The sequence below is a fragment of the Miniopterus schreibersii genome (genome assembly GCF_964146895.1).
Source record: "Miniopterus schreibersii genome assembly, chromosome: 7".
Taxonomy (NCBI): domain Eukaryota; kingdom Metazoa; phylum Chordata; class Mammalia; order Chiroptera; family Miniopteridae; genus Miniopterus; species Miniopterus schreibersii.
The window spans coordinates 21,822,575-21,850,198 of record NC_138108.1 but is presented as its reverse complement, the minus strand read 5'-3'; the positions used below and the strand labels follow the sequence as shown (position 1 = coordinate 21,850,198).

At 33.0% G+C, this 27,624-nt stretch overlaps 1 protein-coding gene across 1 annotated transcript in view; it reads left to right on the top strand.

The window, feature by feature from the left end:
* NBEAL1 (neurobeachin like 1) overlaps window positions 1-27,624 on the top strand; it is a 114,957-nt gene that overhangs the window by 54,051 nt on the left and 33,282 nt on the right. The window contains exons 25-40 of the mRNA XM_081143492.1: window positions 50-208; window positions 1,644-1,803; window positions 2,729-2,817; window positions 5,037-5,612; window positions 5,956-6,131; window positions 7,617-7,770; window positions 8,071-8,199; window positions 12,452-12,757; window positions 12,846-12,995; window positions 14,902-15,059; window positions 19,958-20,082; window positions 20,983-21,109; window positions 23,182-23,330; window positions 23,941-24,074; window positions 25,774-25,875; window positions 27,410-27,505. Coding sequence (XP_080999618.1) covers window positions 50-208; window positions 1,644-1,803; window positions 2,729-2,817; window positions 5,037-5,612; window positions 5,956-6,131; window positions 7,617-7,770; window positions 8,071-8,199; window positions 12,452-12,757; window positions 12,846-12,995; window positions 14,902-15,059; window positions 19,958-20,082; window positions 20,983-21,109; window positions 23,182-23,330; window positions 23,941-24,074; window positions 25,774-25,875; window positions 27,410-27,505 — 2,790 coding nt within the window. The remainder of the gene's footprint in view (window positions 1-49; window positions 209-1,643; window positions 1,804-2,728; window positions 2,818-5,036; window positions 5,613-5,955; window positions 6,132-7,616; window positions 7,771-8,070; window positions 8,200-12,451; window positions 12,758-12,845; window positions 12,996-14,901; window positions 15,060-19,957; window positions 20,083-20,982; window positions 21,110-23,181; window positions 23,331-23,940; window positions 24,075-25,773; window positions 25,876-27,409; window positions 27,506-27,624) is intronic.

The following is a 27,624-nucleotide window of genomic DNA, read 5'->3' as shown; positions in this document are numbered from 1 at the left end:
CTTCCATAATGAATGTGGTTTTTTGTTTTGTCCTGTTTAATTTTAAAAGCTCGTTGGAATTTTGGATATACTCTTTAGTCTTCTGCGTACCAGCCCAACTAGAGGTCAGCTTTTCTTATTGCTGTTTGAACCAGGAAGTGCTGACATACTTTATGCCCTGCTCTTAAATCAGAAGTACTCTGACAGACTGAAGGAAATCATTTTTAAGGTACTTTTTTTTTTAAGGTACATTTTTTAAATGTCTTTATATTTTGGGGCCGTTAGGGTATATGAATTTACTTGGAATATGTATGTTCTATGAATATAAATTCTTTTTTCATATCTACTTCTATCTATAAATTGTCACATTTGTTTCGGTATATATTTTTCGTGGTTTTGTTATTTGCATATTAAAAAACTAATTATATTTAGTACATTTCAGTGGATAATGTATTTTGTCATATCATCCTCAATATAAAATCTCTCATCTCCACTTTGACTTATGACAGGTCTATGTGGCAGATCATGACTAACCTCATGTAGCACTCAACTATTGTCAGGCACTTGCAACAACTTTATGAAGTGGATATTATTTTCATCCCCATTTTACAGATGAAGAAACTGAGGCTTCCTTGTCAAAGGATGTAGAATGTATTTTATCAAACTATCTATAATATCCCAAACTCTGAACTTTTGCTGAAGCCACCCACTCTACCTTTTTTGTTAACTAAAAACGGAGGAGTTAGTTATATTTCTACTGCTGAATGCAGTCTTTTTTTCCTTATTTATTCTCCTGTTTATTATGCTTAATTGCCTTATAACAGTTGTTTCCTCTTACAGCATTAGTGTTACATTATAAAGTCTACTTATGGGGTCATATTTGGATTGCCTATGTTTGAGATCCCTAAACTTTAGAAAACAAAGGTGCACTAAAAATGGTCTGACATAGTCTCTTGCGTATTGGTTATGGTGACCCCTGAGGCCACTCTTTAAAGCATTGGACCATATAAGTGTTCCTTTATGGAGATTAAATGTTATTTCTTCAAAAATGGCCTCTGAGGGATTTTTCATGATATTATTTTCAGGATTAACCTTTCCATATGTGGTCTTAGTATCTCACTTTGAAAAATGTTGATCTCCAAGAAGTATGGGGTTGCTAATTTATTCACCCATTTTAGCATATGGATTGGTTGCTTCACAAACTGTTTCTTCATTATTAAAAAATATTTTAATAACTGTTACATGAATGGATTTCTAGGTTGATCTAGAAGTACCTAGATCTTTCAGAACACATCTTTGTATCTCTTACAAACTACAGGGTTTGTTTCCACCTACACCCTTAGCCATTAAAAGAAAAATTATCCCTTTCATCTGACAAGAAATAACTGTAAACTATAATTTTCAACATATTAATTATTCTAATACAGATGTGTTTTAGTCTCATTTATTTTTAAATTTATTTTTGAATGAGTACGATATGGAGCACTCCTCCCTATTAGTGCTGTGTGGTGGTGGTGGTTTTTTGTTTTGTTTTTTTTAATACTTAAGAAGTAAAATTATGCTACAGAAAACATATTACACTAATATTTTATTCAATATTAACCTAAGTGACTAATTGTTCTTAGTTCTCTATATTGAGAAGACTCTGTTACTGTTGTGACCAGGTTATGGAACAAATGTTGAAATGCACGAATGTTTATGAACGAAGTAAACAACGTATTCGACTCAGAGAAGTTGGCTACTCAGGATTGGGACTCCTTCTCAATGAAGCGCCTGTTAATACTTCTCTGATCAAAAACCTCACCAATCAGATCATAAATACAGGTATGACTGAGGCTGATGATACCGATGATTTTTTAAAAATATTTTTTTAGTCCTCATCCGTGGATATATTTTTATTGATTTTTTTAGGTGGGGGGAGGGAAGAGAGATAGAGAGAAACAAACAAACATCAGTGTGTACGGGGATGATGCTCCAACCAATTGAGCCACCCAGCCAGGGCAATATTGATTATTTTTAAGAAATGTTTTTCATAGCAGCATAATTCTGTTTGATGCTTCTCAATTTTTTTTTCCTGAGGTCCTTTTTCCTTCCTTCCTCAAGTTGCTTTGTAAATTACCTGTTACTTGATTCAGCAAGGCTTCCCTTGGGTACTGTTTCTTATGTACCTTTGTCTTTTATTTTCTTCCTAGGACTAACACAGGGCCTTACTTTGTAGGCCTTTAGTTAATGTTTATTGACTGAGTGATTAGTAAATAACTGAGTCTCTATAACAAGAAAAGGACACTAGAGAAAATGTGTGCAAAATACTTTATCTTTTTTCTTTATGGAGCTTAAATTCTTAAAGGCAAAATTAAAAGTAATTTCAGATATTCTTTTTCTTATAAACCTTTTTTTTAGTACATACTAAAAACTGTAAAATTTATATCGTGCTGTAAGATAAAGTGATTGTCTTGAGTGGTTTACCATTTTGTTGATAAGACAAAACGTACTTAAAAAGATAATAGTATGAGATCAAGTAGTATGGACAGTATGTTCAGGCAATCAAAAGAAAAGTGTAATTATTTACAGTTTACTCAGGAAGACGTCAAACATTCTAAACCTATTGTCTTCATAAAATTTAAACATATCTGTACTTTCTATTTAAAATGAAACAATTGTTTCAGCATTTATATAACTAATTACTTACACTTCTTTCTTTGGTTATCTCTGGAATTTAATTTTAATTTTTTGTTTTTCCCCACCACAGATCCTGCTATTAATTTCAAAGATCTGTTATCTGTGGTATATATATCTCACAGAACATACATAAATGTCAGAGTGGTCATCTGCAGAAAGGTTAGTAAACTTTTAAAGATAGACTTTAAAAATAGCAGTGTCATTATACTGTGAATAACTTTTAGATGGAGTACTTTGCACCAGATATAAGTTTTAATATCTATTATTTTATAAATGACATGATTTTATAGTTTCCTTTTTTGAGGTGAATTAACTTCATGTACTTACAAGCAGTCAACATATGAATTTATTTTTCTTAGCCCTACATGGGGTCCTGGAAATATGCCCTTTCAGAGTCAAACATTTATAACCAGAGAATAGTTTCTTTATTAAGAACTTGCAATGATTGTGGCCATTTCTAATTCATTTACTGTATTTTAAAGTTTCTGAAACTTGAACTTTGTGGAAAGAATTTTCTATAATCTATTTATGACTATTCCAACAATGATTTGCCTTCAGTGCACCCATTTAACCTTTAACTAAGTCAACAACTAGTTATTCCTTGAGATTCTAACCTCTCTACTCCACTGGTATTTAATTTGCTTCCTTGCTTTTTTTTCTTTCTTTCCCTGATTATCTCACAGTATTTTTCCATCAGTAAATGTGGATATATATCTTTCTCTTTTATGGCTACATAATTTTTCACTTTTTGACTATTCTGTAAAGTATTATCTGCTTCCTTGTTGATGGACATTTAGGTTGTTTCCTCTTGTTTTCATGTTAATAAACTTCTATTAAGAACATTTTTTTGCATATATCTTTATCTCTTTGTGGTGATACATCTGTAGGACATAATCCGTGAAATGGAATTTCTGTATCAAAGGGTATTTAGAGTTTACATTTTGATGAATTTTGCCATATTGTCCTTGAAGCAGGTCATGTGAATTAATCCTTTCCTTTCAGTGTGCAATTAAAAACAGCTGTCCATGCAACCTAGTTTTTATCTAAGCAAAACTTAATCTGGAAGAAAAAAGAATTGGTGTACTGCACCTATAGAATAATGGGAGCTCACTGATTGATAGCATTAATGAAGAAAGAAACTTCACATGTCATTGTGCCTCATTACTTTCTGTATCAGCATCAGTGTACATTAGAACTATTAATATTGAAGTTCCTACCAACATTATTCATCTCCTGCTATGAAACCTCTCAGAGTTAGAAATTCTGATAAAAGAGATGCTCTAAATGCCAGGAGCCAGAGTTCTTTTCACCTATGTAGAAGTTCATTGGCTTTGTGTTAAAAATGTCTTAAAGATCTTAACTAAATTTGACAGTGTTTGAGAACTTATTTTATTCCCCAAAAATCTGAAATCAGTTGGGTAGTGGAGATCATACACTTTACCATGTCAGTGTCTACTCTTTAATTTCAATTTCTTATTCTATTTAAATAGCAGCTTCCATTTTATTGGAATTAGGGTGTTTTTTGGAATTAAAGTTTTGTTTTTGTTTTGTTTGCACATTATAGAGTGAATGGAAAAAATGTTTTCACAAAAACAACCATCAACTTTGTCTGGGGAAAAAAATGAGATGGGCAAACACTATTTTTGGGCACTTAGGTTCTGTCCAAGAGTCTTGTGTGTCCTGTCTACTCCCCTAACCCTAGTACGAGAACTGTGCCTGCTACGTAGATGTTCAATATTTGCTAAACATGTAGTAGTCTCATGGGAAGTATTTAGTTAAGAGGATATAACTTTATTACATTTTAAATATACCTTCATTCTATTTGTATTTTCTCTCTAACCAAATTAAATTAATAACATGAGTGTGTTGACATGTGGAGGATCATTTATCTTTTTTCCTTTATCTTTCAGCACATATTTGAGTACATCCTTACTTTGTAATGGAATATGTGGATTAGTTACAAACATAATGTTTGCTCTCCAAATAGTTTCTAGTCCAGTTAAAAACATAATCTTTTGCCTGGCCGGTGTAGTTCAGCAGTTGAGCACCGACCTATAGTCCAGGAGATTGAGGTTCAATTCTCTGTCAGGGCACATGCCCGGATTTCAGGCTTGACCCCCAGTGGAGGGCATGCAGGAGGCAGCTGATTAGTGACTCTCTCATTATTGATGTTTCTATCTCTCTCTCCCTCTCCCTTCCTCTCTCTGAAATCAATAAAGACATATTTTAAAAAAACAAAAACATAATCTTTTGAAAGTATATCCTCTGAACATTTCCCATTAAGTTACTTTGTCATTAAAATAACTGAAAAGAAATTGTTTTTTATGTCAAGTACTGTGTACTTTTTGATGAATTTTGTGTTCTTAATCTCTTTGCAGATTTTACAGATTTTACAGTCCCAGCCAGATGCAGCACATCAAATATCTCAACAAGTGGGTTGGCAAGACACTTTCATTAGGCTTTTTGTTAAAGCAAATTTTGAAAATGGAAATACTCTTCATAAGCACAATAGGGCTGTTTTAATGAAAGACAATGATAAAAATATATCATCTGAAGATATCAGGAGGAACTTTGATGAAAAGACAGATGATGAAAAAATCAGCTCTTTTGCCTCAGCTAATGTGTCTTCTGATCAGTGGAGTTTGGAGGATAGACACTCTCTAGATTCAAACACACCATTATTTCAAGAAGATAGCTCTTTGGGAGAATTGTCTTTCAAATCAGAGAATCAGGAAGAATTCTGGCACAATAACCCTTCACATTTGAGTTTAGATCTCAGTGGAATTGACTCATGTGAACTGAGTGACAGTGGCAGTCAAATGCCAGATAGCTTGCCTAGCACGCCATCCCCGATAGAGTCTTCTAAATCATTTTCTGTGCAATCTGACAAAGAAAGCAGCATCACAAATGATACGGGCTTTAGTGATGACTTCTCTTTACTTGAAAGCCAAGAGGTAAAATACCTTATTTGTCCAAATACTATTTTTATTTTTATATGTTTATTAAATACTTCTAATCCTTAGAAATGTGTAATTAACAATTTCATTTTATATTCATGTTCTAAGTCTCATGACCTAAGATATTAGAAGCCTGTAAGTCACTAAATTATGTGTGTCTTGAGAACACAGGCAGTGTCTTAGTCATCCTTGTATCTCTGTAGGACCTACTAGTAAAGTTCCAAGTTCATCCAGACACTTTAATATGTTAAAGGATTACAGTCAGTATATGTGATGGTTCTTATGTGCTTTTAACACCCCCTCCCTCCAGTAATTTAATATTACTTTATATTTTTTATAGAGGTGTGAGGAGGAGCTTCTTCAATTACTGACAAATATTTTGATCTATGTAATGTGTAAAGGACTAGAAAAGTCTGATGATAGTACTTGGATTGAACGGGGACAAGTGTTTTCGGCACTAACTAAATCAGGAATATCCAGTGAGCTACTTCGACCATCAGATGAAATAAAACTAATGTAAGCATTGGGTTGGTTACTCCCCCTCTCTTCTTGGAGTGCGCAGGAGTCTAAAACTTTTTATTGAACATTTATCCTGTATTCAGTGGATGCAGAGAAAAACTTTGTTTTTAGCCCCTTTTCTGTCTGTTGCCATTTTATTAGGATCTAGAGAGAAATCCAAAACTAGCTCCAATGTGAAGAGACAAATCTTTTTTTGTTGTTTTGTTTTGTTTATCCTCACATGAAGATATTTTTTCCATTGCTTTTCAGAGAGAGAGTGGAAGTAAGAGAGAGAGAGAAACATCAATGTGAGAGAGAGACATCGATTGGTTGCCTCCGGCATGCACCCCAACCAGGGTGGAAATCGAACCTGTAACCGAGGTATGCGCCCTGGATCGGAACCAAACCCGAGACCCTTAAGTCCACAGGCCGATGCTCTAACCACTGAGCAAAACCAGCTAGGGCTAAATCTTAAATTAACTTGGGTTTTAAGACATTATATATTCCTTGTTTAAATTGTTTTCTGTAGCCTGGCTGGCATGGCTCAGCAGTTGAGCACTGACCTATGATCTAGGAGATCGAGGTTCAATTCCCGGTTAGGGCACATGCCCTGGTTGTGGGCTTGATCCCCGGCAGAGGGTGTCCAGAAGACAGCCAAAGAGTGACTCTCTCATCATTGGTGTTTCTGTCTCTCTCTCCCTTCCTCTCTCTGAAATTAATAAAAACGTGTAACAAAAAATTGTTTTCTGTAGTATCTAAGCACTTGGTGCTTGTGTTCTATGGGCTTGTCTATATTTAAGTGTTTGAATGCTAAGGGAGGAGAGTAGTGTTTTCATGAAAATTACTTCTCTAAAGCATTGAGTTCACTGCATAAGATAGAACACTAACAGTAGCACACTAGGAGAGATTTACTTCTTTGTTTTTCCACAGAGCTTGACCCGCTATAAGGCATAATAAGACTCCCTTTTCTAACCTTTCCAATTTCAGCTTTAAAGAAACTTTTAAGTATTTCATGGAGATTTGAATGTGAATTATTTTCATAACTTTTTAATAGTCAACAGATAACTTTTACTTTGCCATTTAGTATTAGGTATATTAAAATAGATTCTCCAGCCCTCGCCAGTCTGGCTCAGTTGGTTGGAGCATCAGCCCATGCACCACAGGGTCATGGGTTTGATTCCCAATCAGGGCACATTTCCAGGTTGCTGGTGCGATCCCTGATTGGGGTACGTGCTGGAGTTAACTGATCGATGTTTCTCTCTCACATGGATATTTCTGTCTCCCTCCTCTTCCTTCCTCTCCTCTCTAAAATTAGTTAAAAAGATACTCCAAAGATGAAAAAATTGCTTCATTGTTATTAAATTCTATCCAAGTGTTTTATTATGCCTGCCAGAGATAGTGTATCTTTGGAGATACAGTCTTATTTAATAATAACTTTAAAAAAATGTCCTACTATTTTTCTAAGTTTAAAATGGTTTTAAGAGGACTTTATTTTACACTTAGTTTGCTGCAGAAGATGTTAGAATGGGCAGTCACAGAAAACAGAGAAGCAAAAACTAATCCAGTAACTGCTGAAAACGCCTTCCGACTCATGTTGATCATACAGGACTTTCTGCAGTCTGAGGGACTAGTTAATTCAAACACGTGGAATGAGAAGGTATAGTAATATCTCTTTGAAATCATTTCTTTGGTAATGAAGGACTTTATTTAAACAAAGAAATTTTGTATCCCCTCTTTTCTGAGTATTGATATTTAATCAGATGCAAATAACCATGGATAAGATGTGATAGTCACAGATTTTGTTAGCTTGCTACTAGGATAAATCTTTTGACTTTTACTAACTGTACATTGAACTAGTTTTGAAATGCTTATGATTTGTATTAGTGTTGGGGAAAAGTCATCATCAGTAAATTAAAGAACTAAATGTTTTTCCTTTTCAATTTTTCCTTTGCAATAGCTTTTAGAGGATATGATGCTGCTCTTCGACTCTCTGTCAGTTTGCTATTCTGAAAGTCCATTATGGGTAAAGCTCTCTCAAATTCAAATCCAGTTGCTTCTAGGATTTATTGAAAGGGGTAATTTGCAGGTTTGTCAATTCTTTTACATTATTTTCTATACTTGCAAGGAATATAGGAATTATTTGTGTGATAACTAAATAATATGTTATCAGTATTTTAATTTTTTTATTCCAAAATATTTATGATTTATTCTACTTTCAGTTTTGTGAGTCAGCTAATTATTTCTTCCTAATGTTTATGACTTGGTATCAATTACAAGGTTTCCTTTTAAAGTATTTATACATAGCTTATATTAGAAGGCATTGCTCATATCTATATTTAGTGCAGCTAGGAGCTATCCTGCTTGCACAGACTATTTATACATGTGCATTTTAGGATTTACAGTTTAGGAAAGTCATTTTTTTAAGTTATTTAAAAATCATTTTCTGTTACTCTTCTAACCCACTAATTCATCAAACACCTACTGAATAACTACCAAGTATTAGCATTGTGCTAGGTTTCCAAAAAAAAGAAATAAAATATATACCAAAGGAATATTTCTCATTTCTGTTTTAAAAATAAAAAATTTTAAACGTTGGAAAAATTTCATATTAATTTTAGTCTGTCATCTTTATATTTACATTGAATACTTATGATAAACTGGGTCATGACATATATCCCACTAGCTATTTACCTGGCCCTTTTTATTTTCTTTTGGTATTAGAATTTTAAGTACTTGGGGTTCAGGGGGCATCTGGGTGAAGGTGGTTTCTGATATACATAAACTTGATATAATATTGATAAGAGCATGAGGGGGTTAAAATTTCATAAGGTTGCTCTGTTTCAAAAAGGGCATACTTTTCAATAGATTTTTTTCCTCCCTAATCATAAAAGTAACACAAGCTCATTGTGGGAAATATACAAAAGCATAAAGAGGAAAAAATAAATAACATATTCATTATCTCATAGCCTAAAAGAAAATAACTATTTTAGTGTTTTTCTATGCATGTATTTTTTAGATGATTGGAATCATCAATATTTTGATAAATTTGTGTTTTTTCTCTTTCACGATTATATCAAACTCACTTCTCCATGTTACTAACTTTTTAAAGATAGTTTTTTCTTGTCATAAAAGTAACACAAATTCATTGTTAAAAAACATGGAAATTGGAGAAAAGGTAAACAAGAAAATGGGCATTGTAATTTATAGATGGTAGAAGTTTGAATTGTGAAGCCTTTTAAATACAATTTAAAAGTATATGAACTAGAACCTGTAAAACATTATACTCTTTGTTTAGTAATTATGCTCTGAAACTATATCCTAAGATAGTAATCTGAAATACTGACAGCCTTTGTACACATAGATATTCATTGTAGTATTCTTTTCTTCTGTACCTAGAAGTAGACTGAGAATAGATGTTTTGGCTTTTTCATGAATGTTAACCTGATGACTACTAATGCAGTTGTCACAGCCTGCGTGCTGGGTAGTTATTTATTTCAGATATTAGGACTCTGTTTTGTTCCACTTAGTCACCCTCGGTGTTTTTCTCTGTGATGAAATTTTACTAAATAAAATGTCTATTTCTTTGGTTTGTTCAACATTAAATATCCAGTGCGTGTCTCATAGTCGGGCTCTAGAAATACTTGTCAAATAAATGAGTACAGCACCTATAGATGAGACCGATCCTACCTACCAGTAGTCAGTGATTTAAACCATTTCTCACTAGCCAGTTGTTTAATTTCATTCTTTCTAAAATGAAAGAATATATTCCTGAGGTTGTGCATGTTAAAGGCTGGGAAAGGAACCTCTTCCCTTATAGAAGTTTTAATAGAACTGCTTGCAAAATGAATCTTGCTAGCAAACTTCCTTTGCTTGGCACATATTAGCTAATTTCCAGTGTTTTAAGTATTAGGAAATTTTACATAAACATCAAGATTTCTAGCTTGTCTCTAAAGTGAGACTGGGTGGTTGTTTAGAAAAGCTGCATTTATTTAGATGCAACTGGGTCTCTACTCTCCCAGTTGTCTTAGCTCAGCCAGTGGTGGAGGAGCTTTTTCTAAATACCTTTGTGGAGCATTACCCATAGTAATTAAAACAGAAATGGGGAACTAGGGCATCAGTATATTTTGTACTTTCTCAGGTGACTGAGAAATAACTTAGTGGTCAACTAAATTATTTTGTATTTATTAAAAATCTCTTTATACTTTTAAATAAACATATAAACTTATATTTATTTTATACCATAATATTAAATTAAAAGCAAAGCACTGAATATTCCACTTTTTATATAAACAGTATTTTAAAAAACACATAACATGAAATCCCAGAATACTAGCACTCATATTTCCTGATTGATGGGAAAACGTATGACTTTTTTTCTTACATTTGTTGGCCTCTGTTAGAATTAATCTTCTTTAGTCAGATTCACAGACTAAAATGATGGGGTTTGGAGAAAATCTGAGGAGGGTAGAGAAGCTTCATTAGTAGTAAAAGCTCAAGTTAAAAGTAGAAAAGTTAAAGTTTTGAGCCTTCTCAGAGATTGTTTCCTCCAGTGTTGTTTGCTTCTTCAAGGCTTGCATGGAGAGAATGCCCGCTGTCTCTTGTTTTTTGGCCCGTAAAGACCTGTGCACACAGGTCAGACTAGCTTTTGGCACAAATGCATTCTTGAAGTGATGTCAGGTTCTAATAATTTCTATTTTTTCTCCTGCTATTTAAAATTTTGAAAGTAATACAATTCAGAATTGGGATTTAGAGTTAAGGGAGGAGACACTTTATATCATTTGTCTTGATATGGTCTTAAATCTTAGATCTTTATCGTAGACAAAAGGAGGCCCTTTTGTGACCTCATTTACCTTTCTGTGTTGGAGTTTGAGGTCAAAGCTTAATAGCAATATGGGGTATTTGCATGGATTTGTGCCTGGAATATGTATTTTCCTTGGGAACTTCAAGGATAATTAGATTTCTTTTTATTTTTTATTTATTGATTTGAGAGAGAGATTGTTGTTCTACTTATTCATGAATTCACTGGTTGAGTCTTGTGTGTTCCCTGATTGGGGATCGAATCGCTGCCTTGGTGTATTGGGATGATGCTCTAACCAATTGAGCTACCTGGCTAGCGCAGGATAATTAGATTTCTGATCAAGTATTTGGTCTCCTTTGTACCTGTCCTGTACCTGTGTACCTGTATTAGAATACTTTTGATTCCAAATAGCAGAAACATCAAGTCCAACTGACTTATTTAGATTTATTGACTCATGTAATTCAAAATTCCATAGTTAAGATGAGATTAAGGCATGATTCAGTTGAAGGTCCAGTTACATTTATTTGTTGTTCTTGCAGCACTGCTCTCCATCATATGTCATTTGGTCCTAAGCTTGGCTGCTCTTATTGTCACAGTATGGCTACCAACAGCTTTTGGGGCTACATGCTTCCTTATTCATATCCAGAGAAAGGGAGTGCTTCTTCCTACAGTAGATAGTTCTTCATGGATCTTTTGTGTTTCTGCATATCTTATGAATAGAGACACTGGATGCCTTTGTTATGAATGGTCTTTCTGAGGATGCATGTATAGTGAACAACTTTGGAAGACAGAGATCATGTCTTCCCTCCAGAGCAAAAAGCAGGTCTGTGTACTGTCAAGCATAATAAAGATAATGTCTCCCTCCCAGGCAATGTTTAGATGCGCTTACTGCCCCATATAAAAGATTTGAGTTCCCTGTGCTCGGGGTTCCTCTCCTGTAATGCAACCACTGTGCATGCAGGCATCATCTAGTCCTGTTCATCTCTCATGGTGGGAATTGCAGTTTGGGGAATCGAGGTAAACACTGATATTCTGGCTGTTACTAATGCTGTAGATCTTTGTTTCCTACCCAGGAGTCTAATGTCTTCTGCCAGTATCTATGAAACTGTGGTAGGCTAACATTTTAGCTTGGAGGTGAGATAAATTCTGAGACCCTTCACATTTCGTAGCAGTTATTATGTAAAAATTCTGAACTTGCACTGATAAGGCTATCCCTGAATGAATCCCTTTGACAAAGACAATGATGTGAGTTGACTGAACTAGTCACTGTGGCAAGGGATTGGATATCCTGTTTGGCTTTTAACCTTTCCAACCTGTTACTGAAACCTAGAGATGGAATCATTCCCCCATCCTTGCAGACTATGAGAAGTGGAATGGCTGTTGAATGATTAATTATCCACCACAGCTTTACTGTTTATTACAAATTAAACATGTAATACATTTATAATTTCTTTAAAAAAAACTTCAAGAAGAGTGAAAAAACTTTTGCTATCACTAAATGTTGGCTTTATTCTGCTCTATCTCACCTATTTTCCTTTAGGTTTGTGCAATGGCATCAGCTAAGCTAAACACCCTTCTGCAGACCAAAGTGATTGAAAATCAGGATGAAGCATGTTATATTTTAGGAAAGCTAGAACATGTTCTAAGTCAATCAATCAAGGAACAGACGGAAATCTACTCATTTCTGATTCCCCTTGTCCGTACCCTGGTTTCCAAAATTTATGATCTTCTCTTCATGAACTTGCACCTGCCTTCTTTACCTTTTACCAATGGTAGTTCCTCATTTTTTGAAGATTTTCAAGAATATTGCAGTTCAAATGAATGGCAAGTTTACATTGAAAAATATGTAAGTTTTATCTTTTTTGAGTGAGATTTTTCTGCTAACTTATTTTTATAGAAGTATATATTAAATTTTGTATATATATTTTTATAAGATTATACCTTATATGAAGCAGTATGAAACCCATACATTTTATGATGGTCATGAGAACATGGCACTTTATTGGAAGGATTGTTACGAAGCCTTAATGGTGAATATGCATAAAAGAGACCGGGAAGGAGGAGAAAGCAAGCTCAAGTTCCAGGTAAAACTGTTAAGTGCTTTTAGTATCTAGTTTTTTTACGTTGATTTCAAGTAATATCAAGTCTGAACTTTGAAAACAAATAGTATTTCCATCTGTCTGAAATTACTTCAGAATTGGAAGGAAAACATTGAGCAGTGAAAAAAATTTAATAGTGATTATGTAAAAAGCCTATTAAGCTGATAATAGGTTTCTCTAAGGAGTCTGGGTATAAATCAGTGCTTAGAGGGAAATTTATAGCACAAAATATGTATATTAGAAAAGAAGAAAGGCCTCAAATTAATAATTTGTTTCCAACTTAAACTAGAAAAAGAAACGTAATCTAATCTAAATTAGTTTCTAAGTCAATGAAATTGGAACAGAAAAACAGAGAAAATCAATGAAATAAAAATCTAGTTATTCAAAATATCAATAAAATTGATAAATTTCTAGCCAGATTTACAAAGCAGAAAAACAAAAGTGAAAAATTACCAATACCCGAATGAAAGGGGAGGTATCACCATTGACTCTACAAAGGTTAATGTGATAAAAAAAGACTACTACAAACCAATCTATGAACATAAATAAGATGACCTAAATGCAGTGAATCAATTTCTTGATAAGTACAAATTTCCAAAACTAATTCAATAATAAGTAGACAACATGGATAGTCCTCTGTCTGGTAAAGAAATTGAATTTATTGGTAAAAAAACCAAAAAAACAAAACTTCTAAAAGGGTAAAACTTCAGACACAGGTTGTTTCACTGGCAAATTTTACGAAAGTAATGGAGAAATTACTCCAGTTCCTCACAATCTCTTCAGAAATAAAAAAAATGGGATCACTTCCCAACTCATTATATGAGGACAATATTACCCTCATGTTCAAGTCATACAAAATAGTACAAAAAAACTACAGACCGATATCCCTTAGGAACATAGGTGCAAAACATCCAGCAATATATGAAAAAATAATATATCACAACCAGATGGAGTTTATCTTGGGATTGCAAGGATGGTTCAACATTTGATAATCAGTAGAATGGACCACATTAGTAGATTTATCAAGAAAACATACATGATCATATCAATAGATGCAGAAAAGTATTTGACAGAATTCAACATCCATTTGTGATCAAAGCTCTCAGAAATAGAAGGGAACTACCTAAATCTCTATAAAAATCCTACAGCTCACTTGGTATTTAAAGGTGAAAAACTGAGTGTTCTCTATAGGACAGAGAAGATAACTAGGCAGGAATGTCTACTCTCACCACTCCTTATCACTGTTGAGCTATAAGTTCTAGCAAATGCAGTAAGAACAGAAAAAGAAATAGAAGACATTTACATTGGGAAGGAAGAAATAAAACTATTTACAGATAACATGATTATCTTTGTAGAAAATTCTAAATAATCTATAGAAAATTTCCTGTAATTAACTAGTTTAGCAAGATTGAAGGACACAAGATCGGTACACAAAATTCAATTATATTTCTGTATTAAGATACAGAAACAATAAACATACAATAAACAATTGTAAACTGAAATTAAAAAAAATACTATTTAGAGTATTTAAAAAGAAATGAAATACTTAGGTATCAATTTAACAAAATATGTACATGATTGGTAGGCTAAAAACTACAAAATACCGATGAAACAAAGACGACCAAATAAAAAATACATGTTATTTCGTAACATAGGCTCCTTCTTGCTTATTTTCTTAAGTTTTAAAAACTGCAAGTGAATTATTGCTAGAATCATATCATGCTTCATTAAAGAAACTTATTCCAATAGAATAAGAAAATCCTATTGATTACCAGCTTTTTTTTTACTGTATGATTTTATTGGGTCAAAATTTTAAAGTTATGGCATTAAAATTTAAAATATACCTGTAAATAGATGAGTTAGTGATATTATTTATTGCTGTTTCTTTCAGGAATTTTTTGTGGAGCCATTTAATCGAAAAGCACGCCAAGAGAACTTGAGGTATAATAATATGCTTAAACAACTTAACAGTCAACAGTTAGCCACTCTGAGACGCTGGAAGGCAATACAGGTCTATCTTACATGTGAAAGGGGACCTTGGGCTGAAAGGTATGAGTATATAATTTATTAAATAACCTTTTTTTCTTTTGAAGTCTGGTCTAGAACTTTTTAAGCCAATAGCCTCTTCGATCCAATTTAAAAAGTGTTCAGTTTATAAAAGAATGTGAGAGATGGGAGAAGGGGTTATATATTTATTTTTTTAATAAATTGTGAGGTTATACATCCTTTTTTTGGAATATGATGCATGATTAGAATTAGGCTTACAGTTTTTAAAGGTCTGGAAAATGTTAATGCAATCATTAATTTAAAAAAGATTCAAAATATATGGGATATCATCAAGGTATGTAAAATGCAAAGATTAAGACCAAAAAGAAATGCACTTAACCGTTATCAGTGATGACCTTTGGAAAACAAACAGTGGAGGAAAGAAATTGCTGGCAGACATTGCAGTCACAAGTCACAGCTGCACAAGCGTGTGAATTTTAAAATCCAAGTTAAAATAGCATCTGAGTTCCTTATGTATTTCATATATTAATCACTTATTGTATGTATCATTTGTGAGTATCTTCCGCCATTCATTAGGTTGTCTTTTCATTTTGTTGTTGGTTTTTTCACGTGCAAAAACTTTAGTTTGATGTAGTCTCACTTGTTTATTTTTGCTTTGTTACCCTTCACGAGGAGACATACCCAAAAAGATATTGCTAAGACCATTTTCAAAGAGTTTATTGCCTATGTTTTTTCTAGGACTTTTATGGTTTCAGGTCTTATATTTAAGTCTTTAATCCATTTTGAATTTATTTTCGTCTATGTTGTAAGAAAGTGGTCCAGTTTAATTTTTTTGCATGTATCTGCCCAATTTTCCCAGCACTGCGTATTGAAGAGACTTACCCCATTGTATGTCCTTGCCATTTTTGTTGTAGATTAATTGACTGTGTAAGCGAGTATTTACTTCTAGGCTGTCTATTCCATTGACCTATATATCTCTTTTTACACCAGTAACCATGTGGTTTTGATTATTGTAGCTTTATAGTATAGTTTGATATTAGGGAGATTTATACCTTCCTCTTTGTTCTTCCTCAAAATTTCTTTGGCTATTTGGGATTTTGTGGTTACATGTAAATTTTAGGATTAGTTGTTCTAATTCTGAGAAGAATGCCATTGGTATTTCTATAGGGATTGCTTTGAATCTGTATATTTGCTTTGAATCTGTATATTTCTTGAAATATTTAAAAAATATAAAGAACTTATATAACTCAACACCAATAAACAACCCAATTAAAAAATAGGCAGAGGACCTGAACAGACTTTTCTCGAAAGAGGACATACTGATGGCGAACAGACATATGAAAAGTTGCTCAATATCACTAATCGTCTGGGAAATGCAAATTAAAACCACAATGAGATATCATCTCACACTTGTTAGAATGGCTGTCATCAATAAATCAACAGATAACACGTGCTGGTGAGGATGTGGACAAAGGAGATTTTTTCTTTAAAAATACTCATTTACTACACATTCTTTGAAGCCATTATAGAATAGGCTGCACTATAAGCATAGTAGAGAGAAGGTTATTAATGGAACCTGGATTCAGTGTTAGGATTTTATTTGCATACCAATCCTGGGGTATTTTCAAGCACCCTAGGCTATTTCTGGACCTGGTTTGCATATGTGTCCCGGGGCCTATTTGTTATTGAAGAGACAGTGAGGAGGTAGGTGAATTATAATCTGGAGCTTTTGCTGAGTCTTCTGGAAAGCTGAGTTCAGGCACTACCAAGGGGAATGATGGTTCTATCCCACCACAGACCTCAGATTATTTGTAGGTTGTGAGAGTTCCCCTGATGATGCCAGCTACAGGGAACCCTGTTATTTTTGTCTCTCTAGCACTACTACCTCCTCCTGGTACTAAAGCCCTTCCTTTTTGTGAGGTGCCACAAAGGTGCCACAGACTCAAGTCAGGCAATTACTCTTTCCTGAGACTTTGCTGCTGGTGCTGTCAGGGTAGATTGTGTCTTTTGGGATCACTAAGCTAACAGAATGTGAGTCTCGGCCATCTCACCCATCATGTGGAGATCCAGACCAAATGTACCACTAGACTTGCAAGTTATGAGAGCTAATATATGTTTTATGTGCTTATAAGAAGTTTGAGTTTTGTTTCATTTACTTACAACCAAAAATATAAAATTGACTATTATACTGCAGTCCTGAAAGAGCTATTTCAGATGAAACACTGGTATTTCCCAGTGCAGAATTTATTGGAGCTGTCCTCTGGTCCTGGTGCTGAAGAACAAACTGTATGTACCCAGCATCTGAGCTCTAGCATAAGAAAGAAGGTCCCTATGACAATAGCTACTGGCATCTCCAGGTGCTGTGGGAAGCCTACCAACTGGCTGTGTGGTTTCAGGATAATAAAGGACTATTCCAGTTCATTGACAGATGTCAGTAGCACATAGTAAGTCTTGCTTGTAAGGTGGAATCCAGTGGCAAAAGACTTTGGCAGTAAGCAAGAAGTCCACAGTTAATATTAATCTGGATGCAGAAATCAAGGCATGCCCAGGATCTACAGATGAGAATCTTTGTCCCTGAGAAAGAAGATTGAGAAAAGTAGGACCCTAGTGTTAGAGCAAATGAGCTACTGAAGTTCAAGTCCTGGGGTTCAAGTCTCAACTCTGACATTTATAAGCTACATGACCTTAGGAAAGTAGGCATTTTCAACCTCAGTTCTCTCACATACAAATTGGGGGTATTGATAAAAATAATTATAATTAAGATATATACTTGAATTGTTGTGTTTTTTTTCTAATCCTCACCCAGGGATATTCTTTCCATTGAATTTTTTAGAGAGAGTGGAAGGGAGGGGGAGATATAGACATCCCACTTGTTGCCTCCCACCCTGACTGAGGCCAGGTATCAAGCCTGCAACCGAGGTGGTTGCCCTTGACCAGAATCAAACCTATTACCCTTCAGTTTGCAGGCTGATGCTCTAACCATGGAGCCAAACCTGCTAGGGCATGAATTGGTTTTTATTGGTACCATTAGAATTCTTTACTTTCTGAATTGTGGTGTAGTTTATATATGTATCTCCCAAACTCTGCTCCTTAAGAGTAAAGCCTGTTGTTCTTATCTCTTTATCCCTCCTCAAAACACAAAGTTTTTTTTATAAAAGGTTGCTTTTAATTAATTTGTCTTTTCTGAATTATAGGTCTGATATTTTTGAGCTTTATATATTTTCCACCATGGATTTATTTCCTTTCATTTTACCCTATGAGTTTGTTTTGAATCAGATTACTTCTGTCTTCCTGACACTACCTCTTTGAGCTAGGGTTAGTGATCCTTTGTGCTTGAATATTTTACAATTATTTTACTTGATCCTAAGTAATATCCCATAATATAATATTATGTGATGTAATATATTTTTATAGTCATTCTTAATTTTGGTAAAACATAAAATTTTAACTATTAAAAATGTACAATTTAGTAGCATTAAGTACATGTTGTATAATCGTCACCACTGTCCAGCTTCAGAATATTTTCATCACATCAAAAAGAAATCCTGGACCCATTAAGTGGTCACTGCCAATTATCCCTTCCCCCAGTCCCTGACAACCATCAGTCTGCTTTCTGACTCTGGGTTTGCTTATTCTGAATATTTCTTAAAAGTGGAATCATATAATATATGGCATTTTGTATCTGGCTTCTTTCACTTAGCATGTTTTCATTATATTGTAGTATGTATCAGTACTTCTTTCCTTTTTATGGCCAACTAATTTTCCATTGTATGGTTTTACACCATATTTTGTGTATTCATTCATCAGGTAATGGACATTTGGGTTGTTTTCCTTGTGGCTATTGTGAATAACATTGTAACATTGCTATGAACATTTGTGAACAGATGTTTGTTTCAGTACCTGTTTTCAATTCTCTTGAGTATATACCTATGAACAGATTTGCTGGTCATGTGATAATTCTATGATTAACTTGCTGAAGAGTGGCCAGACTGTTTTTCGCAGCAGCTGCACCATTTTGCGTTTCCATTAGCAATACTTGAGGATTTCAATTCTCCACAATCTTACCAGTATTTGTTATTTTCCAATTTTTAAATTACAACTATCCTAGTAGATGTGAAGTGATACCTTATGATGCTAAATTTACCTAATGACTAATGAAAATCGAGGATCTTTTTATTTACTTGTTGGCCAGTTTTATATGTCTTCTTTGGAGATATCTCTATTCCAGTCCTTTGCCTATTTTTTAAATTGGATTGTTTGACTTTTCGTGCTTGAGTTGTAAGAGTTTTTTGTATTCTCAATAATAGGTCTTTATTAGATATATTATTTGCAAATATGTAGGCTGTCTTTTCACTTTCTTGATAGTGGCCATTAGTGCACAAAAGTTTTGAATTTTGAAGTCCAGTTTGTTTATTTTGTTGCTTGTGTTTTTGATAATATATTTAAGAAACCATTCTCAACTCTAAGATCATGAAGATTTACCCCATCTTTTTTTCTAAGCGTTCTAACTCTTATATTTAGATCTTTGATCCATTTGCAATTACATTATCTTTATTTGTAATAAAATTATTTTATTTTGAAAACTGTATTTGGAATAAACTTGTATAGCTACTTAAAAACTTCCATACAACAGTGAAAGAATTAAAAGATATTAAACTGAAGATTTATGTTCAGATCTTACTTCTGGTACCTATAAACCACATGGCATTTTACACACCAAAAAATTATGTGGTCTTAGATACCTCATGTATAAACTAGCTATGCATACTCACATTGGTTTTCTTTCACTAATGTTTTTGGTTCAACTGAGTTAATGAATGTGAATGTTTTTATAAAATGATGTTAAACACATATAAAGTACCTGATACTTTCTAATTCTGTTTCAATCTTTGTAACTTTAAGGTAAATAATTTTATGTGTTTACTTATGAATATCCATAGGAAACAAAATCCAATTCACTGGAAACTAGCTAATGTAGAAAATTATTCGCGTATGAGACTTAAACTGGTGCCAAATTATAACTTCAAGACCCATGATGAAGCTAGTGCTTTGAGAGATAATCTAGGTGAGTTCCGATGGCTATTTATTTATTTGTTGACGATAGTAAGGTTGTTGGTGGGGTTGGTTTTTATTGTTTCAAAATTATTTACTCATGAAAGAAGGGTGATGTTTTAGAATTGATATTTAAATGGTTATATATGTTAAATTCTGTTACCTTTGGCCTAAATATGACTTCCTATTTAAACTGGTTGTAATTTTTCAAGCAGTAACATAATTTAAAACCATAAAATTATACTGTAATTGATAAGAAATGTGTTGTCTCTAATATCCATTACGGTACATTGAAATAATCGTCCTTTCCCCTTAGTTTTGCTTACCAACCCTGAGGCTGATGTTAAATATATCTAGAATTCTTAGCAATTTTAGGCCTTTCTTTTATAACATGTTGTTACGGAACTCTAGATACTTAGTATCTTAGATGGGCCAATGTCTTTTTCTAGGAAAAAGTGCTTAAAAATACATAGCCCAGCAGTAATTTGAAACAGATTTTAAAGAGTTTCTACAATTCTTTAGGAAACCATTCTTTTCTAACCATCTAACTTGGCATTTCTCCCTTTTGGAAGAGAGGTCTGTGAAATAGCCCCAAATATTAAGAGTCACTGGCCAGTCGTGTGTATACTAAATTGTAGTTACTTTACCATAGCCACCTGTGTTCCATTGTGTCCAATATGTTCTACTGTGTTTAGTGACTAAGTTACAGATGAAATTAGTACCAGTTTTTAAATGTTTTAAAAATTGCCTTAATGGTCAATAGAGTTGATGCCATAGAATTAATCAAGAGAGCTAAGTACCTTCTTTACTTGTAATGCACATTCTTATCATGTAATTAACAGTCAGAAATAACAGAAGAGCTATACTGTGATTTTTTAACTTTGTTTTTAATAGATATTTTGTTTTTAAACAGGTGTCCAACACTCACAGCCTTCCAGTGATTCTTTGCTTTTGGAAGTAGTGAAACAAGTAAAAGTTAGTGATATGGAGGAAGATAAGTTAGATCTTTCTGAAGAGGAAATAACAGCCAGAGTAAATATGTATGTATATGTACTTGAAAGAATTTAAAATTATTTTGTTCTGAGAAATAGGATTGTAAAATTGTGGAAGATAACTTGCTTGAAATTTTAATACTGTACCTTTCCAGGGACCAACAGTTAATGCGGATCAGCTGTTAGGAGTGTATCATTGTTAACTGAGACTATTGAGGAAGGCTTCTTAGAACTGGGATAACTTGAAGCTGGATCTTGAAATTAGAAAGTATTTGAGTTGAATGATAATAAAAATATAGCATCAGATTTATAGTATATGGCTAAAGCTGTGTTTAGACGGAAGATACAACATGAAATTTAATTCTTTTGCAAGTGGAAGAAATTCATGGAAAATAAAAACAAAAAACAAAAAGATAAAAGAAAACTAAAGCTGGTTATTAAAAAACAGATAACAAAACAACATCTAGCAATACTGGTTAGGAAAGAAAGAAAAACAACATAAATTACCAGTATCAGGAATGAAAGAGGAGATACTGCTACAAATAGTAAAATGATTTAAAAAAAATGCTAATGACAGCTTTATGCCAATAAATTTGTGACCTTATATGGAATGGATAAATTCTTAAAAGATACAAATTACCAAACCTCCCTCAGGAAGTAATATATAATCTGAATAGCCTTAGATATATTTCTAAATTTTGAATTTGTAATTTAAAAACTTCCACTAAGTAAATATATTTTCATTTTCTCATGTCTCCTTTATGTTATCATAAATATTAGACCTTTATATATTTTAAGCCCACCAATACAGCTTTATAGTTACTGTTTTGTGTACTTGTCTTTAAATCACGTACGGGAAGAAAAAACTAAATAATTATACTTTATTTTATATTTGTCTACATAATTATCATACTTATACACTTTATTTCTTTGTGTACATTCAGGTTATCATCTGGTGTCATTCCCTTTCAGCCTGAAGGATTTCTTTTAGTATTTATTGTAAGGAAGCTCTGATAGCCACAAAATCTCTCTGTTATCTGTGAAGGTCTTTATTTTGCCTTCATTTTTGGCTACTTTAAATAAAATGAGATATAGTTTTAGAAAATTGAGATTCATTTAACATAAAATTCACTATTTTAACTATTTTTAAGTGTAATAACATTTAGACTATTTACACCGTAGGTCTCTTATTCCCAATTTTATCATAGTAAGTACTGGAATTTCATTATTTAAGAAAACATTCTCAATTTTTAATTTTTTTTTTTAAAGCTTATCTTTAAGTTAAGGCTTGCAATATTTCAGGTAGATAAAGATTCCTCATGGAAATCCATTGGAAACAAAGACTTAGTCATTGCTGTCCTGGAAATGAGACAGATGTGAAATATCTGGACCACAGAGCAGCTAGCTTGAAGGATTTACTTGAATAATATTCTGTGAGTGGTAGGAGTCCCCATTTCTGTACTTGGCAGTTGAAAGTCACCCGAGCCACCAGAAGACTGTCACTTCCTAGTTATACCCTTCAGTAAATATAAATTATTATATCAGTCATCCAAATCAAGATGACTTCACTTTAAGTAAGGTATTGGACTAGCAGTGCATAGTATTATATCTTTTCTTGTAAGGGCATAGTATAATGATGATACTCTAGTTTGATTTGCTCTTGAAAAGTCTTAATTTTCCAGTTTAAGATTGAGTTATAATTAGTACTTCTAATAATTGATGAAACAACTAATGATGCAATTCTTTATTCATAGATATATTCCCTGTGTCAATTCCTATTTCTCTAATATAAGTAAAATTATATGACCAGTATTGCTGCATGTGTGAACTGACCTCTGCCAGTAGTATTAAAGATTCACTGTACTTTGTTTTAATGGGTCATATACAATTAAAATGTAAAACATATTTTTGAAACTAAGTTATTGGGTAATAAGAATATTTGGACAATATTTAAGTAATTTAATATGCAGTGGAATATTTTTTGTAGATAATTCAAATACTCTATTGGTTTTTAACTTTATAGACATAAGATTTAAATTTGAATATGATATTCTTTTTTATTTACACAAAATACATTGTTAGATGTTTGTTATTTGGTTGGTTGGTTTTTGTTTTTACAGTGATGAGAATAAAGAACAGGATCAAAAAGAAAAGTTGGTGTTCTCAGTAGACTGTGAACTCATTACAATAATTGACATAATTCCTGGCAGATTAGAAATCACTACTCAACACATTTACTTCTATGATGGCAGCACTGAAAAAGAAGATGGTGAGGAGTTCTGGGGGAATAATTTCTGTTGTTCAATAGTTAAGTATCCAGTTTATCAATCATTAATGAGAAAAGAAATTAAATGGGACTGTGGAATTATAATCTGTCATGTAAAAGGAGAAATGGAGAGTCAGTATGGGCTTAAATATATATTCAACAGTGTATTGAAGGGGGGGAATGCTTTTGTTTTATCAATGTTATCAAAGGTTTGGTTGAGGGGATTGCTATAAACTTGAGTTATAAAATACAATCTTAATTTTATTTGTATGTCCACTTATTCCTGTAGGCTTCTCACCTAATCCTTTATCTGAAAATAAAAGGATATTTAAGTCTAAAATGTCAACATAAAGAGAGAAAAATGTTTCTAAGATAAAATATTCAGAATTATTCTCTATTCTAATGGGAAGGAAGTAGAACAACTATAGAGCTTTAAAATAGTTTTAAGAGAAGCAATATAAATGTCCAATAAATTTAACAAGTGGTTTTTTGACATAGAAATTGAATTCCCTTTCCCTAAGTGCTACTTTTGTCAGGAAGTAGGAGATACTTTGTGCATAGCACGAATAACTTTATATGGTACCTTAGTCACAATATTTCTTCTGTTTTTAAGGAGTAGGCTTTGATTTCAAGTGGCCTCATTCTCAAGTTCGAGAGATTCACCTGCGACGTTACAACTTGAGGAGGTCAGCCCTTGAGATTTTTCATGTTGACCAATCCAACTACTTTCTCAATTTCAAAAAAGAGGTATGTAAGATGCTACCTTTCTGGAAGCTCCAAAGTATTAGCTTGAAATAATTTTCCAGTTAGTGAGCTATATTGAAACTTTGGACTCTATTCTTTCATCAAGTCAGAATATTAGATGAAAAAGTATATACAGGGTTGGACAAAAGTAGGTTTACAGTTCATATGAAAAAGTAATACAATAATTAATAAAAATACAAGAATAAACACCGTTTCATGTACTCACAACTGTAAACCTACTTTTGCCCCATCCTGTACTTTGGAGGCTAAGCAGTATATGAATTTTTGTTGGGATTTATGTTTGACTGTGTAGAGAGTGCTTGTTTCCATTTTTTATATATGGGTAGGTAGTAGAATATTGAGTGTTAGCCAATAGGTACCTCACAGTATCCAATTGTGAAATAATATGCAATATATATATAATATGATTTGATTTGGGGTTAGTTGGGTTCAGTTCAACAATAATGAGACATGTATTTCATGTAGAGTAGAGTAACTTCTTAAACAGTATAAGTGGTTAATAGATTACCACTGAAGCCAGATTCCCTGGGTCCAAGAATCTGCTCCACTACTAGCTGTGTAACCGTCATCTTTGAAGCATTACTTGCCCCATTTTTCCTTCCCTCTGCCATTCACTTGGAGTCAGATTGCATCACATTCTGACATTTGTTCTCACCTTGCTTAGCACGCTCTCCATTTTCTCTCAGAGGCATCTCTCAAAATTGTTTCATGTTCAAGTCTGTCTTGGCATCTGCTTCTCAGATGACCTGGATTAGCACAAAAACTACATTTCTGTTCACTTGTGGGTTCGAGGTTTACCTATAGATGATTTGATTTAGATGTTCAAAGAGAATTTTTCTGTTTTTACAAAAGAATACTGTTTTACTATTAAGAAACAATTTTCCCTTATAGGAAAATGTAAAGCATGTGTTTATTAGAAAGCTATGTCATGTAATTAAACCAAATGTGTTCCTGTTGAATTCTGTACATTTGTATAACTTCATAGTTTTTAAAGCATATTTTATATAAAATCTGATCTTCATAGCAACCTTCAGATTAGATATGGGAAATTTCATTATTCCTTTTTTATAGATGAGGAAACTGAAGTTCAAAGATGAATTTTATTACATATGTATAGCCCTGAATAATTTGCAAAACTATTAAGAGTAGAGATTATTGTGTTTAATGTGCAAATTAGACTCAGTAAATTAATTGATTTGCCAAGGTGATTAGTAAATGACAGAACTAAATTTGCAATAAACTTGAATTTGGTTTCTGATTCAATGTCTGATGATCATTCCATTATACACTATAACTTCCTCAAAAAATACTTGTCTTTACTTCACCAAGCCTAGTATAATAGAGAGGTTAAAACCGTAAGCCTCTATTTATGTGAAATGTCCAGTTGAGGCAAATCCATAGAGAGGGAAAGTAGATTAGTGGTTGTTAGGAGATGGAAGAGAGTGGGAATTGGGGAGCAATAGCTAGTGAGTAAATTTCTTTTGGGGATGATTAAAATGTTTCAAAGTTAGATAATGATGATGGTTGCACAAGTCAGAATATACAAAAAAGCCCACTGAATTGTATACATAAATGGTGAATTTTATGGTACGGGAATTGTCTCAACAACAGCTGTTACAAAAGCCATAATCCTGCTTTGTCTTGATCAATTTTCCAACTATAAAATGCTGTTTTTTTATAGGTTAGGAACAAAGTATATAGCAGACTATTGTCATTTCATTCTCCAAATAGTTATGGAACCAGATCACCACAGGAGTTATTCAAAGCATCAGGATTGACACAGGTAGGAAATGGTGTTCATTTTATATCTCGTAGTTTTGCTTAAAAGTAAAACTTGCTGCTTCTGATTATTTTATTTTGATTATTACAGCTGCTGTTATTCCATTCAGATTGATCTTTTGAATTATCTTTGATGCTTTGTTTCCCTCACACATATAGTGCCCTGTTCTCCAGCTCTCATATCACTCAATTTATAGACGTATCTTATGAATTCTTTTTTACTAATTTTCTCTTTTTAAAAAATAATGTGGGTTTTTTCTTAATAGTAAAAATAATCCATGCATGAAGTAAAAAATGGGAAAATACAAAAGATATCATGGGAAAAAGGTTAAAAAAGTGCACCATTCCTTCTGACAGCCAAACCTAACTAATGTTTCTGTGTATTTTACCCTCACCTATATCCCAGCATCTCTTTAATTTGTACTGTCAAAATCCAAGGAAAGGGCATTGTTTTTTGCTTTCCAGAACTGTTAGTAGTTTCCTAATTAGAGTCTGTGACCCTGGCTCTGTCCTTCCTCCTATATATGCATTAATCTTTTTTTTAATTTTATTTTTTAATTACAGTTGACATTCAATATTATTTTATATTGATTTCAGGTGTACAACATAGTGGTTAAACAATTCAGTAATTTATGAAGTGATCCCCCCAATAATTCTAGTACTTACCTGGTACCATACATAATTATTACAATATTATTGACTATATTTTCTGTGCTGTACTTGAATCATAATCTTAAGTATTGTTCTGTTCAGAAAGTCATCAGCAGCTCTTTCCTATTGCTTATGGAATAAGCTTTATTTAATAAAATACATTCCCTGTTTTCTGTGGAATAAACTTTATTCATTGAAGTATTGATTCCTCATTTTGGCATTTAGGAACAATTATAATTGGACTTTTAATAAAATCTATACATAGATTAACTTCTCACCATTTCCGATAAGCACATCCCTTGAATGTTAATCTGTCTGCAAAATTCTCCACCATACCCAGACTGTGTAGAGTAATTAGTAGGCTAGGTGCAATAAGGTGATTAAAAGAAAAAAATGATTGTCTTTCTTTAGAAAATTTTGTATCCAGTGTAGAATCCTTCTACCATTGCTCTATGAAGACAGTGTTCTGAAGTTAAGTAATTTGTAGATCATTCTAGTATATTAGGATACTGTTTTTTAAATATGTACACTTATGAAAATTTCATTTATAACAAAATTGTCAATGTTGGACAGTCCTAGATTTAAAATTTTTGAGATATTTAATAAAATATTTAATTGAAGTAAGTAATTGTTATGAAGATCTTTTAGTCTGCAGTGTAAAATTTATGTGGAAGTTTCTGTTCCTTTTCTAGAGACCAATTTTCAAAAGGAAGTGAATTTAGGAAAAGTATATTAATTTTATGTCCCTGTTAGACCTTTTTTGAAGCCCATTCCTTTTATCAGAAAGATAATAGAGATGATAAAAAAGATTGTTAGTAGTCAGTAATAGTTACTGATTTCTCGGAGGCATAGATTAATTTTGGTTTTCTTTTTTTTGTGCTGTCTAGAAATGGGTAAATAGAGAGATATCAAATTTTGACTACCTCATTCAAATAAATACAATGGCGGGAAGAACCTATAATGACCTTGCACAGTATCCTGTGGTAAGTTTTATATAAATATGGAATAGCCTTTCAGTTTTGTAATACACAAAAGTATATGTGCATGATAGTTATGTTTTATTTTTAAAAAGATATAAATGTGTTTTTGCCATTCTGTATAT